The 15,424-nt window shown below is 38.9% G+C and overlaps 1 protein-coding gene across 3 annotated transcripts in view; it reads right to left on the reverse strand.

Annotated features, from left to right (window-relative positions):
* The window catches only part of LOC149319338 (E3 ubiquitin-protein ligase HERC2), a 130,982-nt gene that overhangs the window by 106,987 nt on the left and 8,571 nt on the right, over window positions 1-15,424 (reverse strand). For all 3 annotated transcript variants that reach the window (XM_089511505.1, XM_089511504.1, XM_089511503.1), the window contains exons 3-6: window positions 8,763-8,877; window positions 7,070-7,207; window positions 2,809-3,028; window positions 1,714-1,814 (exon numbers count right to left, since the gene is read on the reverse strand). In XM_089511505.1, the coding sequence (XP_089367631.1) occupies window positions 1,714-1,814; window positions 2,809-3,028; window positions 7,070-7,207; window positions 8,763-8,877 (574 nt within the window). The remainder of the gene's footprint in view (window positions 1-1,713; window positions 1,815-2,808; window positions 3,029-7,069; window positions 7,208-8,762; window positions 8,878-15,424) is intronic.

A 15,424-nucleotide genomic window follows, 5' to 3' on the forward strand; every position in this document is an offset into this window, starting at 1 on the left:
ACGCCCCTTCCTAATCCTAGCACGCCCCTTCAGCGAGTCTGTAACGCACCATTGTTAACACTTAATGTACACAAGATACTCCATGTTGTCAAGGTACAAACTGTCGCTTGCTGTTTGTGTAAAGCACAGCAACGAAGAGGGCAATGGTAACGCTGAAGAAGCTGTGGAGCTCTGCAGATAGGAGAACCTGTCCAAGGGTCATCTATCACCCAGGTGTCCCACAAAGCTGGGGTGCATGGAACAATAGTGAAGAAAAAATCAATTGCTGAATCAAGCCCATATTAAAGCCTGTGGGTTTTTGTTTGTTTGTTTGTTTGTTTGTTTGTTTTGCAAAGGTAGAGCAAACATGTTGGGGAAAGTTTCTCTGGTATGATGTCACCCAAATTAAACTTCTAGGTATTACTACAAACTTTATTGTGCAAAGCCAACCGTGCTCATTGCCCTGAGAACACCATTACCATGGTGGGGGCAGCCTTGCATTGTCCAGAACACTCTTCCTCAGCAGGAGCGTGGGAAACTGATTAGAAGTGAAGCAAGATGGATGGAGTGAAATATAGGGTTTTTCTGGAGGAAATCATAGTTCGGATTGCAAGGGACCTGGGATTGGGGCAAAGCTTCACCGTCCAGTAGGACAATTACCCGAAACATATAGCCAAAGTAGTTTAAAAACAGGAAGCTGAATGCCTTAGAATGGCCCAGTAAATGCTCAGACCTCAACCTGATGGAAATTTTGTGTCAAGACTTAGAAGTAGCTATTTGCCAATGGCCCTGCTCAACCTGAAAGCTGGAGTAATTTTGCCAATAAGAATGTGCAAAAATAGGAGGAACCAGATGCACAAAGTTGATAGTGACTTATCCAATGACCCTCACATAATAGCTACAACAGATATTTCTACCAAGTATTCACTCAGGGGGATGAATACCTGTGCAATCACCTAGCAGCAGTTTATTTTTGTTTACTTAATTATTCATCCATAATAAAAAATATCTAATATCTTCACAGTATTGATTATCTTGTGTACCTCAGGCCAAAGTGTCAATTAAATCCATTTCATTTCCAAGCTTTAAGACAGCAAAATCTGGAAAGGTTGTATAGTAAATAAATCTGAAAAGCACTGTAATTCAGAAACACAAGGCCTTTGACCCACTGGATGTTTTGGCCTACAAACTGCCAGAACTCCTCAAGAAGGGTAAGTCATTGTGCGAGCTGCGGGCCAAACATCTGGAAAACCAAGAGTTCTCCATCCCTCATGTAACTAATTCTATACACCCAAGGAAGCTTTAGAGTGCTTCACACCTTCCTGCTAAATAGCAAACTCACCAATGTACCAGAGCTTTCAAAAATTAGGATACTTTGCACAAGCAACTGAGAGTACAAAAATTCTTAAAGTAGCATTTTACATCCTCCATTTGAAAATAAGGTATAAATGCAACTTATTGTCTCTCAGCCTCAGAGCTGTATACTCAAAATGAAAATGGTCTACGCAATCAAGTTAAGAGTCACACTGCCATGATCCTTAAGAATATGCTAAATTCATAATTATTAGGTTGCAATACCGTATGAATTTATCTGGGACTAAGATCCACTGAATTCAATGAGAATTCAGTGGAACTTCTTTTACAGATGCTTACAGGATTGTAAGGTAAAAGACCTAAATTAAAACAAAACATTTAGATAACAATCCTATTAATAATAGCGCTGTCCAATTATACCTGATCTCCAAGCTCTCCGCAGGAATGCAAAAGCAAATGAAAGAGCAGCTCTGGATCCTACACGAGCAAGACCTTCTACACCTTTGCCAATAGGTCTGGGACTGAAAGAGAAGAACACAATACATTTACTTAAATTAAACATCTGTGCAAACATTCTTCAAAATACTGGAGGTATTCAAGTAGATTCTAGTTGATTTCCTAAGCAGAAAAATTAACCTCCTATGCTCAGTTGAAATGAAGAAAAATATTATTAAGTATCAAAGGACACTTCTATGGAACCCTGGTTCCAATTTACCAACTATATGCTACCAATCACTTTTGTACACAAAGTTAACCATAATCTAATTTAAAGCTGTGGAGTAAGAGATGACAATTTCTAATTGATTATACTATGTACATGGTAAATGGTCACTATGCTGCAAACAAAGACAGGGAGAAGTGGGGGTAATTACAAATATACACAATGTTTCATGAAGTATTTGACTAGAAAAATTATTTTTAAAAAAATGTTAAAACTTAAGAAGCCAGACCAAATGTTCCATGTATGGTATAGCACCAAGAAACAGCTCTACCACATTTCTAGCCAAGAACATATGAACAGCCGTGCAAGACATCTGTATCCTTGCTCATAAAATAACAATACAAACTGTCAATATATACCTTCCTTTACCTTCCCCTGGTAAAGTGGAAAACAGTAGGGAACGAGGAAGACTGCACTACAAGAGGATTAATTCGATCAAGAACATCATGACCCTGACTTTGTAAGACTTGAGCAGGCAGCTAATGACCAGGGCTCTTGAAAGTCTCTTATTTATAGTGTTGCCCTAAGTCAAATTTACAGTAGTAACAAACAACTACAACTTTTCCTTACACTGGGGAACAACATACCAACTGTCTCAGCTCTGAGTAAAGGAAAAATCAGCTCAAAATGCTAGTCTTAGCTAGAGTGGACATTTTTAATCAACTGCTGAAAGGTTATCCAATACTTATGTAAATTCTAATGACTGAGTGGGTCTAGCAACTGAATTTAGGCCTCAAGTAACAGAACAAAGGAGTGGGGGAGGAGAAAAGAGATTTCTTTGAACAGGTTTTTACCTTTTCTTGTCCACAGCGGGCAAAGGAATATTGCTGCTTTTCCACTTAACCTTGACATTGTCTTGAAGAACAGTCCTATTTAATGCAATAAAATAGCGTTCTAAGATCGCAAGTCTCTGTTTTAGTCTCAGGGCAGAGAGTGTTGTGGTAGCAGTTTTCTTGGCTAGAGTTTGCTGCTCCTTCACCAGGACATAAAGGCACTCTTTCAACTCATTCACATCTAGAACAAAAAAGAATTATATTACTTATGCAATATACAGTATTGAGCATATTATATATAAAGCTGAATTTAATTTGAAGAAATCTGATGGTTCAGGATAATAAGAAAAGAAATAAAATGCACTCTTTATTATTTAGAAGTACAGGTTTGTTTGTTTTTCTAATTTATTTTCAGAGTACAATGCAAGGAAATGTTAAATCAAGTTTTCCAATGGATATACTTTGTTTATTGCTATATTTACTTCATTTATGGAACGGAATGCTATGATGGTATGCTATCTTAAACTATGTAAGGTTTATTCTAATTTTTTCTCTCTACAAAAAGCCAAAAGGCTGGTACCAAAGTGATGTTTCTCCCTGATCTGCCCAGCACCACATGTTATTTAGTACTGACCAAACAGTACATTGTAGAAAGTGAGAGACTGGCTGAAGATACATTGCTACTATCTTGAGGTACACTGGCACTTGGGACAGAACCTATACCAAAATACAGGTCATGGTGTAGATCATTACAAATTCTGGTGAAGAAAACCAGACATTTCTAGATGCAAAGAATGCCTATGGATGAAAAAAGAGTGTGGAAGGTAGCTGACAACAGCTACAGCAACACAGTGCAACACATATCTTCAGGTACAGCTCTTCCTTGGTCACAGATGGAGCAGTCAAGTAGTTACTGGAAATAATATACTATTAATATGAATTTACAAAAACGGAACATTAACAGTTCTTTTTAAATTTTTAATGTTTTTATCTTTATCTTTACCACTATGGCTCAGTCTTGGGATACACTGATTAATGAACTAGATGACAGGTTAAAAGACCAGTAACCCTATCAAAGAAGCAATGAAGTTAAAAGCCAGGTCTCGACCACACAAAGGGCTTAACCTTTAGTTTGCATTTCCTATCTATTTCCCCAATTAGATTGCTTAGTAGAGAAAACATGAAACATGAGGTATTTGCATCACACAATAGGGCAAACAGCAGTGAGAAGAACTGGCACGGAGGTACATTCCCCCTTCCTCTACATGGGTCCAATTCATGGTCTTTTTCTCTGTGTGGGTTCTTTTCAGACAAGTGAAGAAGATACAAAACAATTATGTCTCAGATTTATGGAGTGTCGTCATCTGTTTTGACCTGCAAGCACTTGATATCTGATAAATATCAAGCACTATTTCAGTTAATCCTGGGTAACTGACCCAGATTTTAAGCAACATCACAATTTTGAGCTGTATGAGTAATTCTAAACAAGACTCACCACCGTTAAGACCTTTCATTTTGTAATGCTCAGTAATAACTCTTCAGATGGTATGACCTGTTTCCATAGAAAAATATATAATCTGAAAGATGTCTGGATGATGAGGACTATCCAGCCATATTCAGCAAATGACTAAGGAATTTCTCTCACATTGCAGAATGCCCTCAACATGTATGCAACATTACTACTACTCAGCTTTGCTGCCTTGTGACAATTACATGACAGAACAGAGTCAGGGCATAAGCTGCTGTTACCATAACACCTCTCAAAGTTTATTTTGTAAACAAAATCCCAAGGGAACATACTGCAGCTCATAGACACGTGCATGTCAGCATTTTGCAACAGTAACTCCTGTCCAATATCAGTAGCATGTCTATGTTGCTGAAGAACTAGTGAAACAGTCACAACTAAAAATTAAAGAAAAAGCCGGTTGGCACTAATACAAATTGTAGTCCATTACATCTGTACGATAACAGGTCAATGAAAGCAGTAATAAACTTGCTAAGAAGGAAGATGACATCTCAAAACATACCAAAGTATAGACTGGCATGGTTTGATACACAATCTTGATATTAAATTACATGATTGTATGAAAGAGATTCACTTTTAGCAAAAAAATCAGAGTACGTACTAATGTTCACTGAATAAATTTATGAGGAAGCCTTTTGCTTAAAGCCATTATTTTTCAAACAGCGCTACATAGACACCATGCAGTCTGAATACTTTTTTAACAATAAAGAAAATAACCCAATTACACCTCAGCAACCTTAACTTTGATTACTGAATACAAATTCCTACATGCAACAAGGCATACTGAACTCTACAATTTCAACATTTGACTAACAGCAAGTATTTTCGCTTAATATAAAAAATCAGCAAATAAACCAAAGAGCCAAAACTAGAAATTAGTACATTTGTAGTTTTTGTTGATTATTTTGGAAAATATATTTGCATATATAACTTATACGCTATTTTGTTCTCTTGACCATCAGTTATAATAGGATGCAAATTAGACAAGGCTAGATCCAAAATTAGGTAGAATTACAGCAGACCCAGTAAAAACACAAGGAATTAAACTACTCTTGACAACATCCAGATTCGGCCTATAATGCAGAAATCTGTAGACACAATCTTCTGCCATTTTTAACACCATAATGATAATCTCTGAAACTTGCAGGTTTTCATTTTCTAACTCAAAAAAGCATCAACAGAAAGGGGTGCTTCAGCCACAGATGCTTCAGCCCTTGGGACCCCCTCATTGGCACCTCTAATGCATAATATTTCTCCCCCTCCCCCCCCCAATCCAGTTTTGGCTAGAAAAAAGCTGAAAAAATACTACTTTTAAAATCATATAATATATTAAACATTCTGTTTCAGGAGGTCACCGACTGCAAAACAGTAAGAAACTCCCCCATGCTGAGGGGAAAAAAACAACAACAGTGATGCACTGTCACATGTCATGAAAATGATGACATGGCTGTGCCTTCCGGGGGTCCTGAAAACTGACAGGTGCAGCCCTTTGGGCTCCAGAGCATGTCTTTCCCTAATCTAATCTAATGATATATAGCCCATTTGGTAACTGGTAATCTAATCTAATGATATATAGCCCGCTTGGTAACTGGCAATGGGGCTGACCCTGCTAACCAGATAAAGTACAAGTAGTACATGCCCGGTAGCCTGGTATTAAGACCAGCAACCATCAATGCACCGGGTCTAGTGGAACAAAGAAATTTGGACTTTTAAATACAGTGAGCCCTTGGTATCTGCTGGGTTTGGTTCCATGGCCACCCATGGATATCAAAATCCATTTATTATAGTAAATTTCTTGAACAGAGTGGTAATGTCAGAACCATGCATGGTTCTGTCATGATAATATGATGATTTCATGAAATGCTGACATAACATTATAATGCTGTTATAACCTGGTGAATTATTGGGAGGATGAACGTGGGGAATATCGAAGGGGATTGTATATTAAAAAAATAATAATAAATCATTTATTTATAGCCCGCCTTTCCTTGAGATCAAGGCAGGTTACAACATCAGAAAAACAAACAATGAACATGTACAATATTAAAATCAAACATTAAAACAGAATTAAAAACACAGTAAAAATAAATCATTTATTTATATATTAATCCAGTGGGCTACTTGGGTCTGCAAACAAACACATGGGGCAAATGGGAACAGGGTGAAAATTTATGGGTTTATGACTCTGCCTTTCCTGACAGAGCATCTGGTTCTAAAGGAGGGGTATTTTTCTCCCTTCTGTAAGGGCAACTGAATGATAAACTTGGGAGAGGGGGGAAGGGGACTTGAAAGGTCGCTTCGATCAGGATAAAAGTCTGGGGACAGCGGCCGTGTGTATGTGTGTGTGGATGATGTGAACTTTTACACTGACTTTTGGGATGGACCTTTAGTTCTGACAAAAACCTTAGATGGCTAACTTGTGTCTCAGTACCTGAAATAAAACTCTTTTGTTTTCTACCATGCTAAGATGTTTTCTAGGTTACTGGAATCTGAGTTCACCAGCCCTGACAGGAAACAAATTCCCCCCTGCTCCAACTCTCTCTCTCAGAATAGCTAACATATGCTCAGCTTCAAAACCAGTAGTTCAGCCCCCTAGCACCATATAGCAGAACAAGAGAAAGTCCCTTTTTCCTTCCCTAAGCTTCAACAAGACAATAAGATTGGAGTGATAACAAGTACTATGCTTAACAACACTGACTTATTATATTCTTATTATTATCACCTCAACCACCATTAACAAAATTGGGAAAGCATTACCTGGCTGTTTGCCCCAAACCCAGCTTTCAACAATTGATTTGGCTTTATAAGTAGGTAATGGTGTATCTTCTTCATCTTTCCTCTCCTTGTCATTCTGATCTTCTTTTTTTGATCCAGTTTGGCCTTCAGCACTGTCATCTACAGAATTAAAAAATATATATACAAATGCAACAGTGTAATTTTTTTTTTAAAAATCCATTTGCATCAAATGTTCTGTCTCACTACTGAAAAGGTTATTCAGTGTCCTCAGACTCCCTCTAATATAAGGAGGAAGGAAGAGAAGCACTAACTGCCCTTGACCTATACATGAGGTTGACATAGTAACTGCAGAACTGAATAAATTCAGATTGCAATTAATTAACATGCATGTTATGCGAACTATAAATGAAAACTTATATTGCATCAGCACTTTTTTTAACTTCAATTCCCTTGAGAGTTATTATAAAAAGAAAGGCATTTATCTGTATAATAATTAGAAAAATCAAAATGTAAGGATATTTTACTTCTAAATACAAAGCTGTAGTATACTGTACACTCAAAATTTTAATTATATTCCTCCCAGAAATTACCTCTAATAAAAAAAAACATCATATACACTCCATCCGCATATAAAATACCCATGGAGACATAGCAGAGGTCACATTTATATGTATTTGTCATTAAAGTGGCAAAGTTTAAGTGTGGATTATACACATCCTGACAAATTCTACATACCTCAATACAATTGTTAAGATATTGTTGGTGAAACTAAGAAAGGAAGCCATATTAAGTAGTATGTCATTTTACAAATTCTCTGTTAGAGTAAAATTAGTATCATTTCTATTTTTTGCAGTATATTATCCACTCTGAATTTCTGCCAATATTACTTTATAAGCCTTTGACATATGAAGGCAATACACTTTAATTGGAATTAATTTCCATAGAATGCAGTGAGACTTAAGTCCAGGTAAGTGGGTATAAGGACTGCTGTTCTGCAGTGCAACTCTGTACATGTCTATGTAGTACTCTGTCCCAGTCAGTTAATCAACTGGCCCAAATGCATGTAGGATTGGAGTCCTCGTGTTAAGTCAAAAATATATTTCAACATCCTTGTGTGTGTATGAGGCTTCAAATCGCTCGTCAATTTATGACAATCCTAGGAACTTCATAGAGTTTTCTTAAGCAAAGAATACTCAGAGGTAGTTTTGTCAGTTCCTTCCTCTGAAATACAAAATACAACACTCATATTCATTGGCCATCCTCCATCTAAGTAGCAGCCAGAGTTGACCCTCCTTAACTTTCAAGATCAGACAGGATCTGGTGCTCTCATCCTTATGTTCTATGAAATTATCTATCCAATGTCCAACATTTCTAAAGCAACAATTATCAAAATAATAAGCAATAATCTGTATAGCTATCTTTGTATAACCAGAACTAATGATTTACCAAAACATAAAGCATAAAAAGAAGTACTGCTGTAATTTATTTAAACTACCTAAAATTCCCACATACCTGAAATTGCCCCACGTTGTAAGAGAATTAATCAGATCGGAAAACAACTATATGAAGAGCCCAACAGAGACAGTAGGAAATAAAAATCACTAAACCTAAATGAAACCTTTCTATTCATAGCACAAAAAACCTAAAGGGAAACCAGTTTCATTTGTTTTCACTGTACTGAAGGACTGCTTCATTTACATACAATGAAACCCACCTTTTCGTGCAGATGCTTCACTACTTTGGGAAAGTTCTGTTCCAGTGTATACGATTTCTCCATCTTTGACCATTTCATTCCACAGACCACAGAGTCCATCCCGTGTAAAAGCAAGCTTTTAGAAACAAAGAGGTGGTGGGAAACGTTATTATCTCCTGCTTCTACTGCACTATAAATAGTATGTTTTTATCATACATCAGTATTAAAAATTGCTCCCAAAGTGCTGCTGTTATAGAAATGAGCGATCTGGACTTTTCAGTTGGGATCCAAAACGGCACATTTCATCCCGTTTAGCCAAATATGAGCTGGCTTTATATTTTATGAACAATATGCTCAGTCCAAAGCTGTAGGACTAGCCACTTTAGGCCTGGCAAACCCACCCACCCACCCTGGTTGTACCAGGGAATAATATCATATTTGAGCCCACTGGCTACAACTGTTTTTTCTTCTCTGGACACTCCCTAAGGATTAGCATTCAATGGTTTAGCGATAAGCACCAGTCCAGGGCCATCATTTTGAGTATCACTGATCTAAGGGACTTTCAGAAACAATTTAAAATATGGCATATGATGGCCATCCATGAGGAAAGAAAAATAAAAAAAACCTACTGGGTAAACCCATGATCCTGGCCATTCCCAAATTAGCTTTCTGGATCCCAACTTTAGATTACAGTATTGTTACAGTTATAACAGTACTGTAATATACCTGAGCAATCTCTCAGGCATTAGCACTATCTATCACTTATGTTCATTCTTACCATTCAAATTTAGTGTTAACCATCTATTACTGAATTAAAACTTCAGATATTTTAACCAGTTCTTGGAAAATTAGATTATCAAAATCAACTAATCCAAAATCAAGATCTTCCACAATGTGTGTTTCTACAATGAATAACTTGTTAAAATGAGTGTGTTGCATCTAAACTAGGCCAGCTGAGCCATGAATTCAATGTGATGGTATCACAAGTAACTTGTCCTTCTGACTGCAATAGGCCCTATATTCTATCAATGTAGTATATATACACCACAACGGCTGTTGTTCAAAGGAACGAAAGCACAAGTACCTACAGAAAGTGAAAAACCCAAGACTGATCTGTGAAGTTGTATTCCTCTTTCTCTTATAGGATCTCAAGAATTTAAGCAGAATTCCCTGACTCCAGATAACATTAAGAATGGCATCAGGAAAGCATAACGAACCAAAAAATGAGGACCACATAACATACGACAAAAACTCTATGGTTAACTTTAACCAAACATCGCACTTGAGGACTTAGAGATTCCTAGAGAGAACATTCTACTAAGCATTTGTAGCTCCTCCAATCCAATTCTATGGTCAATGTCTGACAGATGCTAACCACAGAGTTGCACTGGAGGACCCAGAGATTCCTAGAGAGGTGTTCTCTCAGGTAAAAACATAGTGTTTGGGTTATTTGCGGTATTCCACATTCACGGGGGTCCTGCACCCCTAAGCACAGCAAACGTGGAGGGACAAGTGTCGTTTTAAGTCTGGGGTGAAACAGGCCATCCCTTCCGAAGACAGATTGGGGCCTTGGTAACCTCATGCGGCAGCCCATCCACCTTTTTGCCAGCCAAAAAAGGAGCAGCATAGAGCTGCCCACCCCCCCACCCCCATTTTTGCACTAGCAAAAAACTGTATTTTCCCACTCCACCATGGAAGGAAGATGGCTTTATGGTACTCTGGCAGTGTATAAATCCTGCACCACCGGAACGCCTGGATCTAGTCCACATACGGGCAGCCGGGCAACTGGAAGCTGGCTTTAGAGCGTCAAAATGGACGGCAGCACAAAGAGGCGGCCTGTTTTGCCACTCTATCAAATAAGTCAACAAACATTACTGCCAGACCACTTTATAAGCATGATCTAAATGGAGAAACAAAACTCTTTCTGCCTACAAAAGTTTAATTGCTAGGTCACTTTTTTGTTCAATGGAGGTTACCATCCAAGATGGTATTTACACAGGCTCTCAATATTAAGAAACACAAGCTTATGCTCACTGTAGAAAGCTATACAAGGTATCACCATTCTCTCACTTGTCCGATCCTCTAATAATAAGAACAAATTGTAACCTATTTAAGTCTCCTAGTTGGAATTTACTTCATTGTGTGTTCTCTCTTTAATAGAAACTTTACAATCTCCAATCGTTTAGTTTCAAAAATAAGCTTATAATTGAGTGAGTTAAAGTTAGAAACAAGAGAGCCGTCACTCTACATACCACAGGAGCTATATGCATTCCCACTAACCTCAGCAATATGAAGAATTTAAAAATAAACGTGTTATGGAAGATGAAGCAGCAGCTAAGCCTACTTTGCACAAGCAGCAAATGAAGTGGTAAACCTGAATCTTAAGTATACCATTTTAGTCTGCAAAGTCCTCCATCCAAAATAAATAAATAAATAAACAAATAAATAAAATATCTGTACAAAGAAAGCTAGAATATCAGAGAAAGGCATTTTTACCAAACCTGTCATGCTCAGAAAAATGCCTTTGTGTGTAAAAAAACCTTCCCTCTCCCTGCAAGGATGGGCAATTCTATCATAGTGGGAGAAAATATTTGGATATATAACCCAACCCTCATACCCCCAAACATCGGCGGTATGGTGCAAGTTTTAGGGGCCCCATACAAAGCAATGCGAATGCCATCACATAGTGAGATACAGTTTAGAGACACAATTGTGTTAGTCAGGAATATATAGAAACAGTCTACGAAAGCTTGTGCGATAACCTCTTCTGCACAGTTAGTCTCAAAGGTGTTACAAGATCCCTTTGCACACAGAGACATTTCTATAAAAAGTCACAGGACGTTCTCTTTTGCCGCTCCAAAATTCTGGAATGACCTGCCGGATGAGATCCGCCATCTAACATCATTGGAGGCCTTTAAGAAGGCAATAAAAACGGCTCTCTTCTGACAGGCCTTCCCAAACTGATCTCATCAGAATTTTTCATTCTCCATTTCTTTAGCTGTACCCACTGGACTTTGATCTCGATTTATTTTATTAACCATTTTATTGAGAACAGTTTTTAATGGTATTTTAGGGCAGGAGGGAGATAAGGGAACTAGGATCTAATGTGTCCTGTTATGCTTTTATCTACTGATACTCATGTTTGATTTTATTGTTCTTGTTTGCTGTTACCCGCCTCGATATAATACAGGGAGAGGAAGGATACAAATAAATAAATATTATTATTATTGTTGTTGTTGTTGTTGTTGTCATCAAGTGCTTTAACAATTCATAAGTCCTGGAATAACTAGTTCAATAAACACAAATCTCTAAGTCATTTAACATGGAAGTATGGAATCTCAATCTCACACTATTTCTTTAAAAAAAAAAGAACAACAGTCACTGCTTTCTTTTTAGTGGAATTCAGGGTAACTGGATGAAATTTTCAGAGAGTCGCAAGGGCTAAATAACTGGCTTTGAAAACTAGAACCTAGCATGTGAACCAGAAATTGCCCATCTCAGCACAGGAAGCAACTCTGAAAATTATGGTCTAATGCTAAATTATACTATACCAACACCTAAGCTAACATGACAGAGTAGAGAAGGTCAAGAAACAGGACACCGGTATGGCCCAATGTCACTAGTATTTTAAAAATTAAGTATATATTTCCACTTCTACAGCAATGGTTTCTGTAAAAATTATTCAAATACCTGAAATACAACTACTACAACACAGCTCTATTGTCTCCTGCAGATTTTTAAAAATGTTCACAATCTCAGGGTCTGAAAGGTATAGAAACAAAGGATAGGATTCCAGAGATCACTGATGAGATAAAGCTGGGGGAGGGAGGGAATTACCAAACCCCAACCCCAAAACTTGAATGCACACAACAACAACGAGTTTTATGCATCATTTGTGAGCTTCTACCAACTGTCTAAAATTCATCCCTATCAGGAAATAGCCATAAACAGAGTATACTCTCCTGTCTAAAATACAGACCTTGCAGAAATATTCACACACACACACCTACTTTTGACTTTTCCACATTTTGTAAAGATGTAATTTGGAATTTTAAGGGATTTACATGGCTCTGGTAATATATCTACCAAATTAACAATACTCTGGAGGTTCAAAAATATTTTTGTTGTGCCAGAAAAGTTAAGTAAACAAAAATAAAGTAGCAGCTGTTCATTGCATAAGCATTGACACACTCCTTTGCTGTGACATGCTTAAATAAGCTCTAATGTAACCCTCTCCTTTCAGAAGCCATACAAGTAGTTGAATGGACTCTACCTGTGCACAATTTCAAGGCCATCTGAGATCAATCTCATATTAAGGACATCCACTTTGGGAAGGCCCCAGAATTTGCTGGAAACCAAATTAAAACAGTTTCGTAAAGACTAAAGGAGCTAAGGAAAGAGGTACAGGACAAATTTATGCATAAACGCAAACCAGGTTTGGGTTATTTTTAAAAATCCTGAACAAGGGACATTCTCCAAATCACTGTTAAATCAATCATTACCAAATGGAAAGAATATGGCTCAACCATGACCGTATCCACATTGCAGAATTAAAGCAGTTTGACACCATTTTAACTGCCATGATTCAAATTCTACAAAATCCTGGGATTTGTAGTTTGGTGAGGCACCAGCGCTCCCTGATAGGCAAGGCTGAATATCTTAAGGCACTCAGACTACCTGCTTTTTAAAAAATTCAATATCCAAGGGATGGAAACTGGAAGCTTCTCCACACAAAACACTTACTTTGCCACCGAACTACAATCCCTCCTATGTCCACTAATCATAAAGCCGAAATCAACTGTGAATTAAACACAAATATGCATAAATACACATTTATATTTAATGTCATGTTCAATCCATTACTTTATTTAATGAAGCTTTACCAAAGAGTTTTAAAATAAAAATGAAAAGGTATAAAAACAGTAAGAGAGTTCTTATCCGAGAAGAGATAAGAAACGAGAAATTAAAGAATAGAATGTTCCCCAAACAGTAACTTGTGCTTTTTATTGGAAATGCAGTCCAATAAATATCTACTGTGGGCAAACATTTACATGTACGACAGAATTCACCCAGCCAATCTTTAATAAGCCATATATAAACAAACCTTATTATAATAAATAAATAATAAAGTTTTTATTTATATCCCGCACCTTCCTTCGATCAGGGCGGCTTACAGTATAAAATTTCAAACAACAATACATACAATAAAATCCAAAATACATCACATATAAACAATAATAAAAAATACAGGCAAAAAAGCCCCAAAGCCCTTCCTCTTGGCCACGAAAGAGGAGGGAGGCCCGCAGGATTTTTAATCGGGGAATGCCTGTTGGAACAGGAAGGTCTTCAAATCCTTCCTGAATTGGGCCAGGGTGGTAGTCGAGCGGAGCTCAGTGGGCAGCGTATTCCAAAGGGCTGGGGCAGCAGTGGAAAATGTCCTCCTTGTGGTGGAGGACAATCTAGCCCCAGGCACCTTCAGTAGCTGCTGCCCAGATGTCCTGAGGGTGCGAGGCGGAATGTACGGGGAGAGGCGGTCCTTTAGGTAACCTGGACCCAAGCCATTTAGGGCTTTATAGGTAATAACCAACGCCTTATATTGGGCCCGGAAGTGGATAGGCAACCAATGGAGATCTTTCAATACCGGTGTTATATGGCTGGTCCTGGGAGCACCAGTGACCAGCCGGGCTGCCATGTTCTGAACCATTTGCAGCTTCCGAGTTTGATATAAGGGTTGCCCCATGTAGAGTACATTGCAGAAATCCAATCTCGAGGTTACCAGAGCATGTACAACAGTTTCTAGGTCCCTCTGGGCCAGGTATGGGCGCAGCTGGCGAATCAGCCGAAGCTGATAACAGGTGCTCTTGACCGTCGCATTCACCTGAGCAGTCAGGTGAAGCGACGAGTCAAGAAGCACCCCCAGACTGCGCACGGAGTCCTTCACAGGGAGCGTGACCCCGTTCAGGACAGGTGGAACCACCGCCATTCCTGGACCAGGGGAACCTATAACTAGTACCTCCGTTTTCTCTGGATTCAATTTGAGTCGGTTTTCCCTCATCCAGCCCATTACTGACTCCAGGCACGCCACGAGAGGAGAGACCCCATCCCCAGTCACTGCATCAGTCGGAGACATAGAGAAAATGATTTGGGTGTCATCAGCGTACTGATAACCCCGCGCCCCATGTCTCCGGATGATCTCTCCCAGCGGTTTCATGTAAATGTTAAATAGCATGGGAGACAGAATGGCCCCTTGAGGGACCCCGGTTTTAAGGGGCCTCTCGTCGGAGCACACGTCTCCCAGCTGCACCATCTGGGACCTCCCAGAGAGGTAGGACCGGAACCACTGCAGCGCAGTGCCCCCGATTCCCACCTCTGCCAGGCGTCCCGGAAGGATACCATGGTCTATGGTATCGAAAGCCGCTGAGATGTCCAAGAGCACCAACAGGGACACGCTTCCCCTGTCAATGCCCAGACGGAGATCATCGACCAAGGCGACCATGGCTGTCTCAACCCCGTAGCCCGCCCGGAAGCCAGTTTGAAATGGGTCTAGATAATCCGTTTCATCCAAGACCGCCTGAAGCTGGATTGCAACCGCTCTCTCGATCACCTTTCCCAAAAATGGTAGCAGCGAAACAGGCCGATAATTATTATGAACCAGGGGGTCGAGGGAGGGCTTTTTTAGAATA

This window comes from Sceloporus occidentalis, unplaced genomic scaffold, assembly GCF_023333645.1.
Source record: "Sceloporus occidentalis isolate IW3139 unplaced genomic scaffold, rSceOcc1.0.p SCAF_2, whole genome shotgun sequence".
Taxonomy (NCBI): Eukaryota; Metazoa; Chordata; class Lepidosauria; order Squamata; family Phrynosomatidae; genus Sceloporus; species Sceloporus occidentalis.